The sequence below is a fragment of the Miniopterus natalensis genome, chromosome 9, assembly GCF_054644295.1.
Source record: "Miniopterus natalensis isolate mMinNat1 chromosome 9, mMinNat1.hap1, whole genome shotgun sequence".
NCBI lineage: Eukaryota > Metazoa > Chordata > Mammalia > Chiroptera > Miniopteridae > Miniopterus > Miniopterus natalensis.
The window spans coordinates 3,007,299-3,025,478 of record NC_142089.1 but is presented as its reverse complement, the minus strand read 5'-3'; the positions used below and the strand labels follow the sequence as shown (position 1 = coordinate 3,025,478).

General features: G+C 57.2%; 1 protein-coding gene across 1 annotated transcript; it reads right to left on the bottom strand.

The window, feature by feature from the left end:
- Window positions 1-1,990: 1,990 nt before the first annotated feature.
- On the bottom strand, window positions 1,991-16,410 carry CASP9 (caspase 9). The gene is made up of 9 exons (XM_087820089.1): window positions 16,279-16,410; window positions 13,647-13,998; window positions 11,416-11,450; window positions 10,331-10,507; window positions 9,797-9,886; window positions 8,461-8,608; window positions 5,712-5,891; window positions 5,032-5,141; window positions 1,991-4,036 (listed from the first exon to the last, which is right to left on the bottom strand). The coding sequence occupies exons 1-9, from the start codon at window positions 16,408-16,410 to the stop codon at window positions 3,947-3,949; spliced, it is 1,314 nt and encodes a 437-aa protein (XP_087676215.1). The 3' UTR covers window positions 1,991-3,946.
- Between the last annotated feature and the right edge of the window lie 1,770 nt (window positions 16,411-18,180).

Sequence of the window (18,180 nt, the reverse complement as noted above, 5' to 3'; positions counted from 1 at the left end):
GCACCGAAGGGTCTGGGTTTGGTTCCCGGTCAAGGGCATGTGCCTGGGCTGCAGGTTCTATCCCTGGCCCTGGTAGGTGCTTGCGGAGGCAACCAATCAATGTGTCTCTCTCACATCGATGTGTCTCTCTCTCCCCCACTTCCCACCCTCCCTCCACTCTCCCTAAAAATCAGTGGAAAAAATATCCTCGGGGGAAGATTAACAAAAAAAATGAAAGTGGGATCCTTAGGGCTAGTGGGGAATTCTACTTTTGCTTGTCTGTGTGTCGGCCCAGACTTCACCATCCAATGCTATTGACGAGTTTATCTGCAAAGCCCAAAACCAAACAGGTTGAAACCCCCCACCGCCTTAATTATTGGAAACTTCTCCCCCTAAAGGGTCCCCTAGCTAATTGCATCCCCAAGCACAGACGGTGGGTGACAGCCGTCTCGGTCTGCAGGGGACTGGAAGGTTTCTGGGATGCAGGACTTTACGTTTTAGACTGGGCCAGGCCAGGCAAATAGGACTGAGTTGGTCCCACTAATATCGTGAATATGTCCCTGGAGAGGTGTCTCCTGGGAGCTCAAAACCTCATCCGCTTCCACCAGCTCGATTCCTATTTTAACAGAAAACACACATTTATAATAAAGACCATGAAAAAAAAAATTTTTTTTTAAACTGGTACCAGTCTTGGGAACGGCCATGGTTACAGTCAGCAGCAGGTCTAAGCAGCCCCGACAGGGAAAGTCATCAAGGAAAGGCAGGCCTGGGGGGGGGGGGGGGGGCATGGGGAAACTGAGGCAGGGAGCCATTGTGCCTAGCGATGGCTCCAGGGAGGGAACAAGACAGTCTATGCCCACTAGGGGCACTCTTTACCCACCTCCTGGCTTCACCCCTGCCTCAGTTTGCTCTCCTGTAAAATGGGACTTGAGCAAGACCAGGCCTCCTCGTGTTTTAGGAGCCAGAGCAAGTGGGAGCCGTGTGTTTGTGGCAGAGCCCCAAGGAAGGGGGGCTGGCATCTGATTCCATTATTTTAATTTTCAGAGGACTGTTCACCAACTCGAACCGACACTGTTATAAAACCAAATATGAAGCCACAGCCAGGAGCATGTGGTCACAGGGGGGAAACTGCACCGTCACACGGGCCCTGTCAAAACAAGCAGGTGGCCGCCTCCGCATTTCCCATTAACACTCGCCGCTCCTCACTCATTCATCTGCCTGCTGGCGTCTCTTTGCCAACAAGTGGTCACAGACACCAGAGGTGCCAGGAGAACTTGTTGGAGGAAAATGTAAAATCGAGAAGAGAGTAGCCATTCATTTGCAGGGTTTTGTTTATGTTTTGTTTTGGGTAAATTGCGAGAGAGCCAGGATTCCGGTTTGGCAGAGGGAAATTGGAGTCTGGCTTTTACGGTGTCACCAGCATTTCAAAGAAGCCCTGGCCCAAGACTGACTGGACAGGAGGGTGCAGAGAGGCCTTTTCCCAGGCAGAGGGTCCTTCCCAGCCCCAGCTGCTGCATGCGTCACGGGGCAGCTGGTCCTGGCAGCACCTTGAGGGCCCAAAGCAGGGGCCCAGGGGCAACTGTCCTGATTTTCTGTCCCAGCATCAGCTGTTCCCAGGGACAGACACAAGCACAGCAGAGCGGGGCCACAGCCGAAAGCATGGCAGCTAGGCGAGGTCCTGGGTTCACGGGACAGCAGTCAGGGCAGGCACATGTGCCTGGTAGTGGGCTCCACGAGTGGCAGAGCCAAGCAGCCAGCTGTCCCCTGGTGGCGGCCGCCCGGCAGCTGCAGAGGGGCCGGGGGAACCCTGCAGTGGTCACAGTCAGGGGCACGCCTGCGTCACACACAGGCGCCGGGGAGCACCTGCCCAGACAAACCCAGACAGGTGTCAGAGGGTCACGGTCAGGAAGCTGCCATCGAAACAGGAGCAGGAAAGCAACAGGGGGAGACAGGTGGGGGGGACATTCATCTTTTCAACACATGTTCTTTGAGCGACAGCAACACATGAATCTCTGGCATTCACCACTTTTATTTATACTTTAGAAGGTAATACATACTCTTTATAAAAACATTGAAAAAATATAGGGTATATCAAGTAAAAAGGTACAGATTCCCCTTGTCTTACATCTCCAGTTCCACCCCCCCAGAGATCATCATCGCTAACGGTGTCGTCTCCTGGGCTTTATGTACATATATATGCACACTGTCTTCTAACCAAAAATAGGATTTTACTGCCCTGGCCGGTGTGGGTCAGTGGTTAGAGTGTTGGCCTGCAGCCCGAAGGGTCGCAGGTTTGATTCCTGGTCAAGGGCAAGCACCTTGGTTGCAGGGATCAGTCGCAGGTTCGATCCCCGGCCCCGGTTGGGGGCGCGTGTGGGAGGCAGCCGATCAATGTGTGTCTCTCACGTCGATGTTTCTCTCTCTCTCCCTCCTCCCCCCTTCCATTCTGTCTAAAGAAAATCAATGGCAAAAATATCCTCAAGTGAGGATTAAAAAAAACAACAACGTTTAAGAGAAAACTGCTAAACAGCCTCTGAAGACGGGTTACAGCCCCGCCCACACGCTTCGCGGCCCGCCCGGCGCAAACAGGAGTGCGTGTTAACTGCGTCAGGGCTCCCAACCCCCTGAGAAACAAGTGACATCTAAAGCCTGTGATTTGTAGGAGTTCCCCCGGCAGGCAGGCGGGGAAGAGCTGTGATGGCATCGCTTTCTCCCAGAGCGCGCGGGGCCTCGCGGGTACCACTAGAGCCCCGCGGGCACTGCTGCGTCACCGGGGCCCGGGCGGGGAGGCCCACGCTGCCCGGCGCAGCGCCTGCCCGCCAGGTTAACCTGGTTGTCTTCTTGCGTGTGTCCTGCAGGCGATTGCGGACAACTAACCACCAGAAGCTCCCGGAACGGCTTCAGCCTTGGAAAGTCACAGAGGAAAATAATAAAGTGACGATAACACGAATCACGCCTGGGTGAGAGTCTTATTAGCAAACCATTCTCACGTGCTGGGCTTTGACAAGAGGCCGACTGGGACCGTTCAGAAGACTTTCGGGTCGGGGCCTTCTCTGGGGAGGCCCAGCATTTCAGTCCCACGGCTGGTCCCCCTGCAGCGCGGGGTCCTCGGCCCAGGAAGGCACCTGGAGGCGCAGGCGGGACTCCATGGTTAACAGTGTTCCCCTGGACAAGCACCTGACCTCCCTGAGCACACGGTTCCCACCCCGTGACCTCCTGGGATGGGGTCGGGGTGGGAAGCCAATGAAATGTTTCGGGGGGAAAAAAGCAAAAGTCTCCTTTATAAGGAAGAACAAAGGGCTGAAGCAAAGTAAGAGGGAGAAACAGGCAAAAGAGAGCCCATGTTCACCTGAGGTTTATTTTTTTAAGAATGCTGAAATACAGGAAAATTTAATAGTTTTTAAGACTTCATTTAAGATCCACAGATTCCAGCTGTTCAGACTCGGGTCCTACACTTGCTGGTCTAAGAGAGATGCTGGCTTGTTTGTAGCTGAAATATTCCCACAGCTCAGTGTTCTCGGGCGGGGCACCCGGCAGCGTCTGGAGGCATTTTCGGTTGTCACTGTTCAGGGACAGATCCTACTGGCATCTAGTGGTTGGAGGCCAGGGATGCTGCTAAACCTCCTACAGTGCACAGGACACCCCCTCCCCCAGCACAGGATTGTCTGGCCCCACGTGTCAGTGGTGCTGAGGCTGAGAAAATACAAGGGCCTCAGACACCAGCCACGGGTGGAAAGCCACACGCCGTCCACGGCCTTCGGCTCCCCGTGCTCCATCGTCGGTCACTTGTCTCCGGTTTGGAAGCTGCTAAGAGCCTGTCCACCGCCCGTGGGGGAAGAGCAGGCTCTCAGGGGCCACAGCACCCTTCTCGGCGTGACAGCCACATTGAAGGAAAGCCCAGGCCTCGGCCATCCCGGGCGGGGAGCCAGAAGGTTTGGGCGAGGCAGGGTCGGGGGCCCTGGCTTCATTAAGTTTTAAAGAAGAGTTTTTTCCGGAGGAAATTAAAACACCCAGGAATCTGTTTGTAAACCCCTTTCTCCGAGACGGCATTAGCGACCTGTGAAAACAACCATGGGGAGCTCTGTGAGTTCTCGCTCCAAGTAAGAATCCTTCCATTTCTGGACCGAAGAGGGGCTGCGGGATGTCCCCCGAGTAAGCACTTTTAAACGGCTCTCACTGAGGCCTGCCTGGGGGCAGGGAGGCAGTTAAAGAACACGTTTAGAAAACTCAGAATTCAAAATTTCCAAATTCAAAAATTTACCAAGCTCAAATCAGACGGAAAGGCCTGCTTGAAGGAAAGTCGAGAGAAGCGATGGGCCCAGGAGCTGAGTGCACCACTTGGCCCCGAGGGACCCCCGACCCCCACCCCGCAGGCTGCAGGCTGCCTCTGGGGGCCTCATGGGGGCCCTGCACGTGGCTTCTCCTCTGCACTCAGCTCAGGAAAGCAGAGCCAGGGCCTCTGTGGAGGACGGGAGTGGTCCCAGCCCAGAGAGCCCTTCTCGTGACACAAAACACCTGAGCAGAGCAGGGGGCCCATGTGCTCTGGGGCCCTCAGAGGAAGCCACTGCTCTGAGTGGGATTCTGCTCAGCGAGACTGGGGCCCCATCAGGCCATCCTCCCCTGTCGTCTCGCTGGGGCCTCCAGAGAAGGGGACATCCGAAGAGGATTCAAGGTTCTGGAGGGTCGAGAGTGTAGGACCACATAGTGGGCCAAAGGGCTCAGGGACAGCCCACGGCCTGCCTTCAGGACTGCCGTGCTCTGTCGCTCTGTCCACCAGGCAGCCAACCCTGGGGCTGAGGACTGGCTCCGTCGGGCGGGGGGGTGAAGGGGAGCGGAAGGTGTCGGCCTGGGGACCTCAGAGAAGCCGAGGATGGCGGCCCTTGTAATAAAGGGCGAATGTCACCGCAGGCAGTGACATCTCGGGTTAGAGAAGCAAAAGCGCCGACTGGCGAGCGGAGGTGCGGAGGCCGACGGTGTCCCACCACCTCTTGCCTTTGGTCTACCTGCCCCTCCCAGCAGCCTCCCCGCTCCTTCCCCGAGGGCGGGGCTCACCCTGAGCAGGAGGCTCTGCAGGTCTTCAGAGTGAGCCCACTGCTCAAAGACGCCATCCAGGGTCTCGATGTACCAAGAGCCCCTCCTGGGGTCCCTCCAGGAGACAAAACCTTCAAAGGAGAAAGGAGGGAGGCTGAGCGTTGCTGGAGAGCCGCTGGCCGCCCGGCCCTCCGGCCTCCGTTCACGCCCCCGCAGGAGCGGCCCTCCTCCCTGCGCTGTGCCCGCGTGAGACCTTGTTTCGTCACCACCAACGCCCCTCGTGACGTTGGCCGTGATTTCCTGCACGGACACCAAGGCTCAGAGAAGTCAAGGGACTCCCCCGAGGGACAGGAAAGCAGGGACGCCGGGCACTGTGCCGGGTGGTGAGCCAGCCACCTTGTTCATCCTCAAGGTACGGTTCTTATTCCCACTTTAAAGATGAGAAACTGAGGCACTGCCAGGGTGGGGGCGAGGCACACAGCCCAAGGGCGCATGCCGCCTGAAATGCTGTACCCCAGGTGCCTCGCCCGCCTTGACCCGAGGCTCGGAGGGGGTGAAGTAACGTGCTCAGGGTCACACAGGCGGCAAGAGGCAAAGCCAGGCCTCACGCCCAGGTGTTTTCCTTCGCAACACAGCTGCTCCGAGGACGGGGGGGGGGGGGGGGGGGGGGGGGGGGCAGCCCCACCGGCTGACGCGCTCACCTGGGAAGGTGGAGTAGGACACAAAGATGTCGCTTGGCGTGGGCAGGCTGGACACGGCATCCGGCTGGTCGTAGCTGCCTGGGTGGTCCTGGAACGGGGCAGCGTCTGACTCGGGGTTCCTGCCGGGGGCCCCGTCCTGAGGGGAGCTGGAGACCACCGCAAACCCGTGGTCTTTCTGCTCTGCAGGAGGCAAAACCGGACGGCACTCGTCACTGAAACACGCGGGCCGGACCTCCTGCTCCCTGCCGCCGGTCCCCAACCCAAGACCGCGCGATCCCCTCTAGGGCAGGGTTCCCGTGCTGGGCAAACACGGGGAGGAAGCTGTACTTTATCTACAGCAAAAGTTTTACGCATTCATTGGGTAAAATTTGCGGGTAGAGGGCGGGAAGACGCAGAAATTTAAAAAAGCAGCTGTAGAAAGTTACAAAGTATGACTTCAGTGGAGGGGGCAGGGGGCCTGAGACGGGAACGTGGGACCGATGCCGGGTCCCCCCGGGCAGCCGGGTGCAGCAGGGGGAGGGGCGGTCCAGCGGGGATGGCCTAAGAATGGCCTCAGGAGACGGGTGCGCAGAGGGGCTGCCTGGGGGAACGGAGCAGGGACAATAGGATCCCACAGGGGGCGGTGGGGAGAACAGAGTGCGCCGGGCAGGGGACGCCAGCCGCCTGTCCATTCATGCATCACCCTCATCTACACGCCCGCTGGGAAGGCCCAGCTCCGGGGGTCACGCGCTTTATGCACAGCTTGGTTCCTAAAGAGCCTGGATGATTCGAAACCCCCCCGGGAGGCGGGGCCGAGCTCCTTCCCCGTCAGCGTGACCACCCAGCGGGAGGCGCTGTTCCCTCGGCACGGAAAATCCAGAGGCTGCTGCAGTGCGTCTTGTTTCCTTCCGCCTTCTCAGCGTCGGCGCCGAACACTGAAGGGCGGTCACCCCAAATTAACAGCTCGGCCAGCGGAGGCCGCTCCGCCTTGGCCAGGGCGGCACCACGCTGTGGCCTGCAGCAGGCTGCTTCCTGACGTTCACAACAAGGTCCCCCCTGCTGCGGGTGTTAGAGGGTTTTTAAAAAATATGCTTCTGTTGATTTCAGAGAGGAAGGGGGAGGGAGAGAGAGATGGAAACATCAATGATGAGAGTCATCGATCGGCTGCCCCCTGCAGGCCCCCTGCTGAGGATCGAGCCCGAAACCCGGGCATGTGCCCTGACCGGGAATCAAACTGTGGCACCCTGGTTCCTAGGTTGACGCTCCAGGCGTTAAGAGGGTTTTTAAATTGTCTTAAATTGTAACAACAGTGAGGTTTAAAATAGCAACCAAAATCCAGGGCAGACTTTCTGACGCAGGTAAACACAGGTCGCCGTGCCCGACACTGAGAGATCGGGCGGTTCTGTGTTTCTGTTCTCAGCTGACAGTTGCCCCCATGTGGCGGCAGAGTTAACCAGGCGGCCACGCAAGCCGCTGGGGACTCGGCAGGGACCCGCGCTCCAAGGGCAGCCGCATCCCAGCTGGAATCCTGCTTTTCCCAGTGGGTTGCTTTGGTTTGTTGTTTTAATGGCGGGAGTCTACGTTATTGCAAATTTCACTCCCAGGTATTTTTATACGGTTCTATTTCAAATTCAAGTTCAAGTCATTAGAATGCACGTAAGGTGCAACCCAACGCTGAGCTTTGTGCCAGGCCAGGACCTCGCCCTGCCTGGGGGAGCTGGCAGGGGATGAAGCTGTCTCAACACTACGGGAAGGTGCTGTGACAGGGAGGACCAGGAGCTGCAGGAGCCCAGGGCCAGCTGACCCTGACTGTTCAAGGAAGCGGGTGTTTAGGGAAGGCTTCCTGGAGGCGGTGACAGTGAGTTCTAACCAGAAGGGTGGATGACTAAGACTTGGCCAGGACCAGGCGAAGGATGGCACATGGAAAGACAGAGGAGCAAGCCAGAGCCTGTGGCACTCGGAAGGTTGAGGGGTGCTGGGCGGGCACAGCATCCAGGCTTCAGAGGCAAAGTGGCCGGGGCCAGATCGCCAAGGGCCTCCTGGGCCCCACTAAGGAGTCCAAAGACACGGCAGAGATCCTCCGTGCTGCTGGGAACGGACACTGGAGCGGACACAGAGCTGGAGGCCCGGCTCCCTGTTCCTTTCCCAGAAAGCTGGCCTCCCTGTCTCTGGGGAGGTGGAAAGAAGGTCACATCGGTGGAGGTCACGAGCATGACAACAAAGAAAATGAAGGTTTTTTTTCCCCCTCTTTTTAATTCTTGCCCGAGGACACGTTTAGAGAGAGGGGCAGGGGGAGAGAGGGAGAAAGAAACATCGACATGAGCGAGAAACGTTGATCAGTTGCCTCCCCTGTGCACCCCGACCAGGATCGAACCCAAAACCTAGGTACGTGCCCTGACCGGGAATCGAACCTACAACCTCTCTGTGAGCGGGGTGAGGCTCCAAGCAGCTGAGCCACCCAGCCGGGGCGGAAGGAGATCTTCTTCCTCCACTTTGGTTATTTTCGTCAAGTCTCTGGAGTTGAGGCACCAAAGCTGCGTGAGCCCCCGATGCTGCGGCGCTGAGACAGAGACGCTCACCCCTGAAGGCCGGACAGAGCCGCGCCTACTCTAGCCAGACGCGGGTGCTGACACCCGCACACAGCGACCAGTCTGGGACCCTCCGACTGCCCCGAGGGACCCTCACGCACCGCGGAGCGCTGCTGGAGGGGGAAGCAGGCGGCGGCCCCTTCCCTGCCAGGCCCTTCGCAGGGGGCCGGGGAACCCCTTACCTCCACCGCAGGCCTGGATGAAGAAGAGTTTGGGCTTCCCTCCCAAGCTGGGGCAGCCGGTTCCGTTGAAGATGTTCACGATTCTCTCCACGGACACGGGACACCCATCTGTGCCGTAGACGGCCCCCGGGAACTGGAGGTGGCTGGCCTAGAAGACCAAGCATCCTGGTCATAAAACCCAGAGGTGGGGTGGGAACCCAACGGCCCGTTCGGAGGCGTGAGGGCGGGGCAGCAAGCAGAAGGTCCCAGCCGGGGCACGGGCTGGTTTCACGGAGCAGGCCGGTTCTGGAAGGGCCCCGTCAGCTTCCACCCAAAGGCCTCTAACTCGCGCGCCTGCAGAGGCCAAGAGAGCCTAGCTGGAGGGCGCCGGCCATCTGCTCCTGGATCTGCGCTCTCCGAGTGTGGCCCCAGGACCAGCAGCAGCAGCTGGGACTTTTAAGACATCCAAACTCCTGGGACCCTCCCAGTCCTCCTAAATTGGAAACCCTGATAGAGGAGCCCAGAAATCGGGCCCTTTGATGCCGCTGACCGTGAGAACCACTGCTCTCGATCGATCGATTCTTCTCAAACTTCCTGTGCACAGGATCCTGTTACAGTGCGGGCTCTGCGTGAAGCGGTCTGGGGGCCCGGGAGTCTGCATTCTCACCAGCTGCCAGGTGACGCCCACACTGCTGGTCCAGGGGCCACACCTTGAGGGAAACGACCTCAGGGGCCCTGCCCAGCTACGGGCCACACAGCGTGCTCTGTGTGATGCTGACTAGGAAGGCCAGACCTCTGGGGTTTTTTGAAGAAAAGCTGGGAATCCTAATTTTGGTGGGAGGGCCGTAAGATCTGAAAACACTGCATAACCAAGAGGGGGCTACAGGCCCCCAGCTTGTAACCTCTGACCTTTCCAACTCTCAGTTGAAAAGATGGGAAAACCGAGGCCCAGGAAGGGGAACAGCCTTGGGCACAATGACCCAGCATATTAGTGGCCGAGCCCAGAGTAGGTCCCAGTGTCCTAACTCCCAGCCAACAGCAAAGGGCCCGGAACAATCCCCAGCAGGCCCGAGGCAGGAGCTGGGAGCTCTGAAGCATGTGTGGGCTCCGAACAAAATCTGGGGGCAGGAGCTTGTCTCCTCCCTGCCTCTCCCAGGATCACCACCACCCCACCCAAGAGGAGAATCCAACTCCTCTAAGGGCCAGATGGCTCCCAAGGAAACCATGGGAGGGGGACAGGGCCCCGTGGCTCTTCCCACAAAGCCCTGGGTGTCCTGGACACAGGAAGGCACAGGGCTCCTGCACGGCCTGTTGGTACACCTTTCCCAGGTGTCTGCCTGGGAAGCTGGGGTCCTACCTGACAACCGTGAGAGAGGATGACCACCACACAGCAGTCCAGGGCGCTGTGGTCCTGCTGCGCCAGCTCTGCCAGAGCCTGGACCATATGCTAGAGAGAGGAGATCGCAGGTGAGCCAGAAAGCCGACAGGTCAGGTCCCCATCCTGGGCGCACCTGAACACCGGCCAGAGCACCTTCCCCACTCCCAGGGCCAACACTGAAGTTGTAACGGTCCCAGCAGCCACCGTTCTTGGTGCAAAGGCGCTGGGCTGGGGCCCAGTCCATTTAATCCTCATGATGACCCCGGGAGGTGAGTCCTGGTCTTGCTGTCCAGACAATGAGACTGAGGCTCAGGAGTCACCCAGCAGGGACCAGGAGAGAGTCCTCCACCCACGTCTCTCTCAGTCTGAAGCTTCAACTGGTAACCACTGGGCCACACTGCCCCTCGTGGTCCTCCACACCTAAGGGCTAGCCTTGGGGAGCTACCTGCTCTCGGGGTCCCTCACTGGACACAGCCCTACCTCACCCCGTCTCTGCGAGGACGGGGGCCGTACCTTGGCAGTCAGGTCGCGCTTCACCTCCACCATGAAGTGCAGCAGGTGGAAGCGTCTCTGCAGCCTCTCGCAGTCCACGTCGGAGCCCTTGCGGGTGCTGAGCCCCGACGTAAGGCAGAAGGTCACGTTGTTGATAATGATGCAGTGGCCACAGGGGTCCGCGTTCAGGACATACGCCTGCCCAAGTACACGGACCAGAGTAAACTGGGGTCGCACTGCCTTCCTCGGGAGGGAAGGCACCCCCTGGTCTTCACTCTTGTGGTTGATAGTCTGGGGCGATGAGACGGGAAATGGGGTCTGCCCCCCCCCCCCGAAGGAACAGCAGGGTCTGCACCCAGCACTGCAGGGCACAGCAAGCAGACTGCAAACCAGACTGCAGGGAGCACTAGCTGTGTGAGGTTCAAATACCTCAACTCAGGAGAGAATGGCTCCCACCCGTGTTCAGGGAGGGGAGCTGCTGGCTTAGAAATCCAACACCCACAGATATTCACCCCAAAAGGACCTTACGGGCCATCCTGTCAGGGGAGCAGAGTCGTGTGGGTGACTCCGTGGGCAGACTCGTGCCCAAGGCCAGCCTCAGAGCACTGACGCCAGCTCACCGTTTCCCTTGCAATCCTCTCACATCAGACTGTTCATTTGGTTTATGGTACGTAACACTACTTATATGTTTCTTCCTCTGACTAGCCTTTTGCTAGGCTGATGGCTCCACCAGGGATAGAAACATAAGTGGTCTGTTCCCAGGTGTCCCAGCACTAAGGCCAGGGCTGGCACCCAGAGTCGCACAATTGATGCCGTGAATGAGAGTGAGTGCCTCGCTCTGGGGTGGATGGCACTGCCATTTCTGGTGCCCACCCCTCATTAGGTCTGACCCCGACTTCACAGGTGAGGAAAGAGCAGAGTGGGACAGTCTGCTCCAGAAAGACCTGTGCCAGAGTCCGGAAGCTATAGGGGCCTAGGACCGAGACCCTCCATCCAGCAGGGCTGGGTTCCCTGGGCTCCCGACACAGCTCAGGGAAGGACCTGGGGAGAGAGGAGCAGACGCACCCAAAGCCAATGCAATGGCCCCAAATCGCATGAAGACTCACCAAATCAGCGTTTCCCCTCGATCTCCCCTGAGCACCTGAAGGGAAAGAGACGAAGAGGGGAGACATGAATGTCAGGGTCCAGCAGGGAGGGGTGAGGGACTCCATGAGGACAGCCCCCACAGAAATGTAGGAGTGGGAACTTAGGAGCCGCCTTGGAAAACTGTTTATGTTTCTAATACTTGTACACACCCTCTGACTGGCAATTCCACTCCAGGGGTACATACACCCAAGAAAAATGAGTGCAGTGGACACAGACTTGGCCACCAACGTGCACTGAGGCCTTACTCACAACGCCCCAAACTAGAAACAGCACAGATGTCCGCCAACAGGTCCACAGATGAACAGATGTGACGCAGCCTCTAAAGGCGTGAGCTACTGATGCATGCAGCACCGCGGGTGACCTCAAAACACTACGCCGAGTAAAAAAAACCCGTAGAGTATATATCTCTAGACCAGAAGATTTTAAGGGAGGCTCCAGGAGATGCCCCACTCTGTGGAACCCATGGGGCCCAGCACACAGTAGGTCCTCAGGAAATATTTGCAGAATGAATAAATGAGTAAAATGGTCATTTCTTCCTTCGGTGTCATAAGAATTTTCATTTCAATGAGCTAAAAGTCAACTAGCCACCAGCCTATAAGGTCATGGGACACTTTTTCCTTTTAGGCAGAGACCAAGGTGGCCACCTCCAAGATGTGTTGGAGTCGACACTGGTGATCCAACGATGGTGGCCTTCATTGCTCAGGGCAGGCCTGGCCCCCCCATTGAGCACTATTCTCTCACCAATTTAAACGGCATGCCAGAAAAGTATTCACACGCCACGTTTAAAACAAAACCAAAAAAATGGCTTTACCTAGCTAGCCCAAAGGCTTCTATCAGTCCGCAGCCTTAATTCTAAAACTATTGCTCATTTCCCATATTCCACTGCATCCCCAAAATATAACAACTGTCTGCTACTGAGGAATTTATTCACTTCTCAAATTAGCGGCAGTGATCCACAAAGTGAGAGAGTGGCATCATCCAAATGGCAGAATAAGAACTTTCTACTGCCACCCTGGCCAGCGTGGCTCAGTTGGCTGGGCACAGTCCTGTGCACCAAGGGGCTGCAGGTTCGATCCCCGGTAGGAGGTGTGCAGGAGGCAGCTGATGGATGTTTCTCTCTCTCTCTCTCCCTTCCTCTCTTGCTAAAATAAATAAATTAATTAAATTAAAAAATCTTTAAAAAACACACATACAGAATGTTCTACGGCCTTCCCCCACAGAGAACACCAATTTTGACCATCACCACGGACAAGAGTGCCTTTGTGGAAGTTCAGGAGCCCGGTGGAGTACTCCAGCACGCTGCTGATGTAAAAAAATAAAATAAAATAAAAAACCCAAGGTTAGGTGCATGAAAGAGGCCAGTCAGTAAAGATTGGAGAAGGTGATGCTGCTTCAAACACAAAGACAGAAACACAAGACTTCAAGGGAATGTGGCACCACCAAAGGAACACAATCATTTTCCAGTAACCAACCCCAAAGAAACGAAAATCGGAGATTTGCCCAATAAAGAATTCAAAATCATTGTTTAAAGGAAACTCAGTTCGCTACAAGAACACACAGAAAGACAATTCAACGAAATCAAGGAAACAATAGACAAAATGAGAAGTTTAACAGAGAGAGAGAAATCTTAAAAAAGAACCAAACAGAAATTCTGGCCCAGCCGGCGTGGTTCAGTAGTTGAGCATCAACCTGTGATCCAGGAGATCGAGGTTCGATTCCCGGTCAGGGCACGTGCCCGGTTGTGGGCTCGATCCCCAGTCTGGGGCGTGCAGGAGACAGCCGGTCAATGACTCTGTCTCATCATTGATGTTTCTCTCTCTCTTTCTCCCTCTCCCTTCCTCTCTCTGAAATCAATAAAAATAAATAAATAAAAAAGAAAAGGAAATAAAACAAATAAAAAAGAAATTCTGGAGCTTAAGAATACAATGAATAAAATAAAATAAACGCAACAGAGAACATCAATATCGGACTTGATCAAAAAGAAGGAAGAACATGTGAAGCGGAAGACAAGTTGTTTGAAATTATCCATTCAGAAAAGAATACATGCTTTTCAGAGGAGGGGCTTCCAAAATTAAATCTCCTGAAGGTTTACCAGAATAGTCCACCCATCCCCTATGAGTACTCAGAAAGACAACACCAAAATTAAATTCTGAATTTCCGCCTGCCCCGCCGTACCAATGGTCACACTCACCGACATCACCGGATCCTCCAGGACCAATGTCCACTGGCCTGGGCACGCCTGGTCTGGGAACCTCTGGCCTCAACACCACTGGAGTGAGTGTGCCTGGGGTCAGCTTCGGTGGGTCCTGCTTCGCTACTCTCAGCTCCTCTGGTCTGACCACCACGGGTTTGAGGTCCAGGGGTCTGATGGCCTCCAGGTCCCGCCTTGCTGCTTGGCTACTTGTTCTCAGGAGTGAAGCCAGGCTGTGCTGGCCTGTTTCCTCCAGGCAGGAGATGAACAAAGGAAGGGCCTGGCTCCCGCGAGTCTCCAGGTCTATGACAAGCTGCCTGGCCTGATCACGCCGAGACCCAGAGCCTGCCCTCTGTTTGGAAAGAAAGACATGGCACTGTTACACGCTTTCCTGTGACTCTCACCTGGTCCCCCTATTTCCCAGATGGCATAAATCTAAACAATCGGCCATGCGGGCAAAAACTGAGCCTGCCTTTGCTTATCTGTTCATTCAGTGTTTTGGAGGCATCTACTATGTGCCCAGTGCTGTGCTGAGTGCTGAAAATACATCGGCAAATGATCTCAGTCCTCAAGAAGCAAACGTCGTGTGGGGAATGCAAACAGACAAGTCAACAATGACACAGCAAGGAGAGATGTGCCACAGGGAAAGCACATGGAACTGGGTGAGTACAGGGGCACCCAACTCAGTCCTGGGTGGTCAGAGAGGCTTCCAGCAGGGGGTCTTCGCTGAGGACCTAGGGAACATTAGCAAGTGAACAGCGAGAGGCAGTGACGGAAGCAGAGGCTGGAGTGACGTGGCCACAAGCCAAGGAATGCTAGCAGCCTCTAGAAGCCGCAGCAGGCAAGGAAGGGGTTCTTCCCTGAGCCTCCAGAAGGAAGCAGCCCTGCTGACACCTTTATTTTAACCCCTTAGGACTCACTTCAGACTTGAGCTCTCCGGAAATGTAAGAGCATAAATCTGTGTTGTCTTAAAAAAGGAAGTGTGAAACGGGAAATGTAAGTTGGGGCAGGGAACAGTAGTGAGGGGATGACCCATTTGTGTGGTCATGTCAAGGAGGCTGCGAGAAGCCACTGAAGAGTTTTGAGAAAGGGGGTGAGAGTCAGATCTGCCTTTTAGAAAATTCATCCTGGCGGCAGGGTGGACAATGAAGGGAGTGAGGCACAGCCAGGTCCGGTGACGGCAAAGATGGTGCAGTTGGAAGAAGCGAGGACAGGCCAGAGAAATAAGGAGGGAGAATCGACAGGACCTGGCCACTGACGGGGTGGACTGTGAGGATGCAGAAATGACCAAGGTTGACCGGTGCGGGGATGGTGCGACAGGGAGAGGGGTGGGAGCGAGAAGAAGCTATATAACAAAGATATATAACAAAGCCAGGAGGAGGGCCCAGGTCCACGTGGCTCCAAAGCCTGTGTGTTTATCAGCCCTAACAGGTGTGGTGAAACGGTGCCCGTCGTTCACACAGCATTCTTTAAAAATTCTGGATTTTTGCTAATGTTTAAAATCAGGTAACTGGACATCAAAGTCAAGACTTCCAGCTTCTCTTTAACAACGTGAAAGACTTGGCAACCCTGGATGGACCAGGATTCTGGCATGACCATACCCAGCTGGAGCTGGAGGGCAGGGCAGAGGCTGCCCACTGTAGTGCCCACCTAGTGGGCCTCCGAGGGCATTCCAGTTGGTGACCCTGTGACTGTACCTAAAGGCAAAGCTGTGGCCTCAAAGCATGTCCACGCCTCAGTACAGGCCACACAGCGGGTGCTCATAAGACCTCTTATAATAGTAGTATTCATTGATAATTTTCCCTATGACTCTTGTTCTATTAAAGACTTCCTCAGTGGGTCAGGCCCAGCTCCTGGGTGATGCAGAGACTGGACACAGCCTGCAAGCAGCCCTTAGGGCACTAGCCAGGGGCCTCCAGGACCCCACGCACCCCATGATCAGAAATCCCTCCTGTACACACCTCACCTCGCAGGGTCAAGTGAGACAAAGACATGAGAGCTTTTAAAGAGAACCTCCAATGTTTAACTTCAGTATTCCCTCCATCATCTGCATAAGGACATTCATCTCCAAAACCCCTCACAAAACATAAACCTGACGCACGAGGCGGGCTGGCCAGAGTACAGGGCACAGCCAGCTGCCACCCAGGAGCCTCAGTGCCTGGCACTGGACTGTTCCACCTCCGTTACCTCACTTAGCCCTCAGGGCAGTACTGCGGTTGTCCCCATTTCACAGCCCGGGAAACTGGCTCAAAGAGGGTGCCATGCCCAAGGGCAGGGTGCCAGGCAGTCTGCCGCCCAGGTGGGTGCCGTGGACCTCCGTGCCGGAGAAACGGCCATGCGCCCTGGCAGGGAAAGCGCAGCGCTGCGGCCGGGGCGGACCTGCGTCTTAGCAAGTCCGCAGAGGGGCGTCCCGGGCTGTCCGGTTCGCCGCCGCGAGGAAAAACGGGGCTCCCACAGAGCGGCTCCCCAAAGGGGGCGGGGCGCCGGTTGGCACGGAGCCGGGAGCTCGGCCCTCCGGTTACGCCGCGGCTCCTGCCACCCTCTCCGCGCGGCCCCGCGGTCCCCATCGGTCCCCGAGGGCTGCGCCCCGCCGGGGACGTGGGGGGCGCGCGACGGGAGGGGGCGGGCGCACCTGGATGTCCTCGATCATGTCGGGCTTGAAGAGCTCGCGCTTCAGCAGAGCGTCCCAGAGGGGGGCCACCTGCAGCTCGCCCACCAGCTGCACCCGGCACCGCCGCAGGAGCTGCCGGTCGGCCTCGTCCATGGCGGGGGACGGCGGGGACCCCGGGCGCCCGCTCCGCTTCCGGGCCCGCGCCACTGCGCCCCGCCCGCTCCCAGTCTCCCCTCCGCCCCCAGGGTCCCGCCCCCAGGCCCGGCCACCTCCGGCCCCTCGGCTCCGCCTCCGCGCCCCGCGCGCTCCCAGTCTCCCCTCCGCCCCCAGGGTCCCGCCTCCAGGCCGGGCCTCCTCGGGTCCCCTCGGCTCCGCCTCCGCGCCCCGCGCGCTCCCAGTCTCCCCTCCGCCCCCAGGGTCCCGCCCCCAGGCCCGGCCACCTCCGGCCCCTCGGCTCCGCCTCCGCGCCCCGCGCGCTCCCAGAATCCCGCCCCCCAGGCCCGGCCTCCTCGGGTCCCCCTAGGCTCCGCCTCCGCGCCCCGCGCGCTCCCAGGATCCCGCCCCCCAGGCCCGGCCACCTCCGGCCCCTCGGCTCCGCCTCCGCGCCCCGCCCCGCCCCAGGACAGACCCACGCGCCAGCGCCCCGCCCCCGCGTGAACGCTCAGCCGAGACGCGCCCCCGCGGCGCTGCCGCTCGCCACCGGCCAAAATTCCAGAGCGCTCGCTTTCCCCGAGACGCGGTGGGGTCACGCCGCTAGTAAGAGACTTGAGCCGCGGCCTGTCCCGCCCCACTCGAACCCCTTCCCGCTGAGGCTCGCCTCGAGTCCCCTCCCCCGCCCCCCATTAAAACCATTCATCTGCCGCCCCGGTGCCCGTTTCTCGTCGTTCACTGTTCCAAACCCGCGCGTCTCATCCAAACCACCCCCCCCTTACGTGACCTTCCATTCCCCTCTCCCCTCCCTCCCACCACGAAGGAAAAACACGGGTGGAAATCTAGTCTTCTGAGCTCCCCGTTTGCACGGCTCATTTCCACACTTGAGAAGTAGTTGCTCCTGTTTCTTGAGCACTTGCTGAGGCGCAGGCGTTGTGCTAGCCGCTTTGCATCGCATTACCTCATTTCTCCCTGACTACAGGACCTTCCCCCAGTTTACTTAAGTGGAGTCCCCACTCACGATCACAGGCGTAGTAAGTGGCAGAGGCGGGCAAGATTTACACTCGAACCTGACTCAAAGTCCACGCTCTTAACCGGGAGCCCACCTTAGAATGTGTACACCCCTGGGCAGCAAGACCTCAGCCCCGTTCATTCATTTACTCCCCAACTGTTTATTGCGATCCTATCTGTGCCAAGGTCTGCGCAGGCGCCGAGGATACAGAGGGGAAAGAAAAAGAAAAAAACGACAAAAGCCCTGCCATTAGGAGTTCACGTTTCAGTAGGAGAAGACAGATGATAAAGTAAAAGATGTCGTGTGTTAGTGATAAATGCAAAGGAGATAAAAAAATAAATAAAAACAGGGCACGGGGGGATATGAAATCTCTTTATATCCCTAAAGGACTTATCTCATTGGCTCAGCGGCAGTTTACCTCCTTCACCTGTGCCTCCCCCCATCCCCAACGACCACCACCTTATAAACACACACCCCTTTCCCGTGCTAAGGGCAGGGGCTGGCACATTAGGGTAAATGGGTTTAGGAGTCCTGGGTTCCGGGCCTTGGGAAAGTCCCTGCCCGTCTCTGGGCCTCAGTCTCCCCATGAGCATACAGAGGACTTGGACCAGAAAGGATCCCTAAGGCCCCTTCCACCTCTGAAGCTCCAGGATTCTATGAATAGGCTTAAAGAGAACCGGGACCAGCGATTGCTTCCCCACCCTAGCAACTGTTGCTAGACTAGGGCCATCTCCTGGAACCGCTGGAAACACCGCCCCTGA